This window comes from Pinus tabuliformis, chromosome 3_1 (genome assembly GCF_031772625.1).
Source record: "Pinus tabuliformis cultivar Carrire ecotype Pingquan chromosome 3_1, CPIR1, whole genome shotgun sequence".
Lineage (NCBI taxonomy): Eukaryota > Viridiplantae > Streptophyta > Pinopsida > Pinales > Pinaceae > Pinus > Pinus tabuliformis.
Window position 1 is genome coordinate 248,001,695 of NC_142301.1, and position 2,106 is coordinate 248,003,800.

Consider the following 2,106-nt stretch of genomic DNA (forward strand, 5'->3'; position numbering starts at 1 on the left):
CTTAGACTGGTGGAGGTTCCAAGAGGCTCCACAATCTGGGAACTGGCAAGTCAAAACAGAGATATCATAGGTAAACATGCATTCTGGGAAATAAGGAATGGAAATATAGCTAAATTTTGGGAGGAAGCCTGGCAGCAAAGAGAAAGAATGATAGAGATACAAGACCTGCAAAACACATACCAGAAGGCTAAAGCGGAAGGGTTAAATTATGTTAGTGAATACTGGGAAGAAGAAAGGCAAGATGAAACTTGGCGAGCATGGAAGAAACCGGAAGAATGGGACAGTAATATTAATACTGAACAGAAAGCTTTGCTGGTAAAGGAAATGGATTCAAGAAGAATTAAAATTAGAACAGGCCCGGATATACTTCGATGGGGTAAATCCACAAAAGGAACCTTTACGGTAAAGGAAGCCTATTATTTAACAACCCGTTAGGAGCAAGAAGATCATACACTAGAGTGGAAACAAATATGGCAGAATAAGTGGTGGCCAAAGGTTACCTTGTTCACCTGGTTGGTAGGAAGAGGTCGCATCTTGACTTGGGATCAGATACAGAGGAGAGGGTTCCACGGACCTCCCAGATGTAGTCTATGCAAACAAGACAAAGAAACGCAGGAACATCTCCTAAACTCGTGCCCTGTAGCTCAGCAACAATGGGAAGAAATCAGAAACCTCTTCGGAAAGACAAACCGGGATCCACAGGACATTAAACAAACCATTTTTCAATGGGGGAAAGGTCAATTCTCTAGCCCTGTGGTAAGGAGAGCCTGGAGTTTAGCAATGGGATTCAATATATGGCTAATCTGGAAAGAGAGAAATCAAAGAATATTTCAAGACAAAATCAATCCTCCAGAGATGATATGGAAACGAACCCAAAAACTTATAAGGGAGACTATCCTAGCGGAAGCCTGGGAACAGGAAGACTGGAAAACAACTCCAGAAGAAGGTCGAATCTTAACCAGTCTAAATCTGGAACAAGGCATGGTTTATCCTCAAAAGAAAAAAAATCAGAGCATTCACAACCAAAGCCCAACCAAGTTCAAATGCCCTCACGAAGACTTCATCAAACTAAATTTTGATGGGGCATCTAAGGGGAACCCGGGGCCAGCAGGATTCGGAGGTATTTTTAGAGATAGTCAAGGATGGACCAGATGGGTTTATGCTGATTGGGGAGGTATAATGAGCAATAACGAAGCTGAACTAATGGCAGTCTATCAAGGCATCAGAATAGCAATACGAAATGGGTACACAAAGTTAGAAATCGAGGGAGACTCAAACCTAGTAATAGAGATGCTCAAAAAATTGAATAATGGGAAGGATTGGGAATAGGTAGCAAAGAGTTGGAGGATGGCCGGACTAATTCAGGACCTGGCAGAAATTATGAAACGTATTGACTATAGGATTATCAACCATGTTAGAAGGGAAGGTAATAAAGCAGCAGACTTTCTAGCTAACTGGGGTTGCAATGAGCAGGATGGGAAGGTGGATAGCATATGGCCAACTCACTTGGAAGCGACACGATGGGAGCCCCTTAACTTAATCATTACCAAGGACAACCATGAGATTACAGCTTAAAGATAAAGGTTACAGATGGCCCCCGATCGGGGTGGACAAAAGGGTGAAGCGTGGGATTATGATGGAGGTGGGAAGGTGGCAATACAGCCCACCTCTCAATTTAATCATCCCACACGACATTGAGACGGCCTGTAGACATGGTAGAAACCCGAGGCGAGGAGACAGCAGAATAATGAAGGAAGAAGGAGTAAGGATCGGTGGCGATCAGATGATGGGACGTTGGGTAGGTGGCAACAGAACAATAAGAGCAGGTAAGGGCAGAGCTGAAGGCAGTATGATGCGAAGGAGGGTGACGAAGGAAGTGAGTAGCTGGCAGGTAATCCCTGCTATTCATTTTAGAAAGAGGCAGAAGGCAATGGCAGGGAGAATGAGAAGGGCTGAAGTCAACGTGAATAAGGCAGGTAGGTAGATGAGACAGGATAAAGGCATGTAAGGAGCACAGGCCGACACCAAGAAGGGTTAGCTGGAGACAGAAAATCAGATAGCCTGGGAGGTAGAGAGACCCCCTGAGCATAAAGACAAATTTCTTTC

General features: G+C 44.3%; 1 protein-coding gene across 1 annotated transcript; it reads left to right on the forward strand.

The window, feature by feature from the left end:
• Window positions 1–780: 780 nt before the first annotated feature.
• On the forward strand, window positions 781–1,329 carry LOC149186730 (uncharacterized). The gene has a single exon (XM_089409428.1). It carries the CDS (start codon window positions 781–783, stop codon window positions 1,327–1,329), a length of 549 nt encoding a protein of 182 aa, XP_089265554.1.
• The last annotated feature ends 777 nt before the right edge of the window (window positions 1,330–2,106 follow it).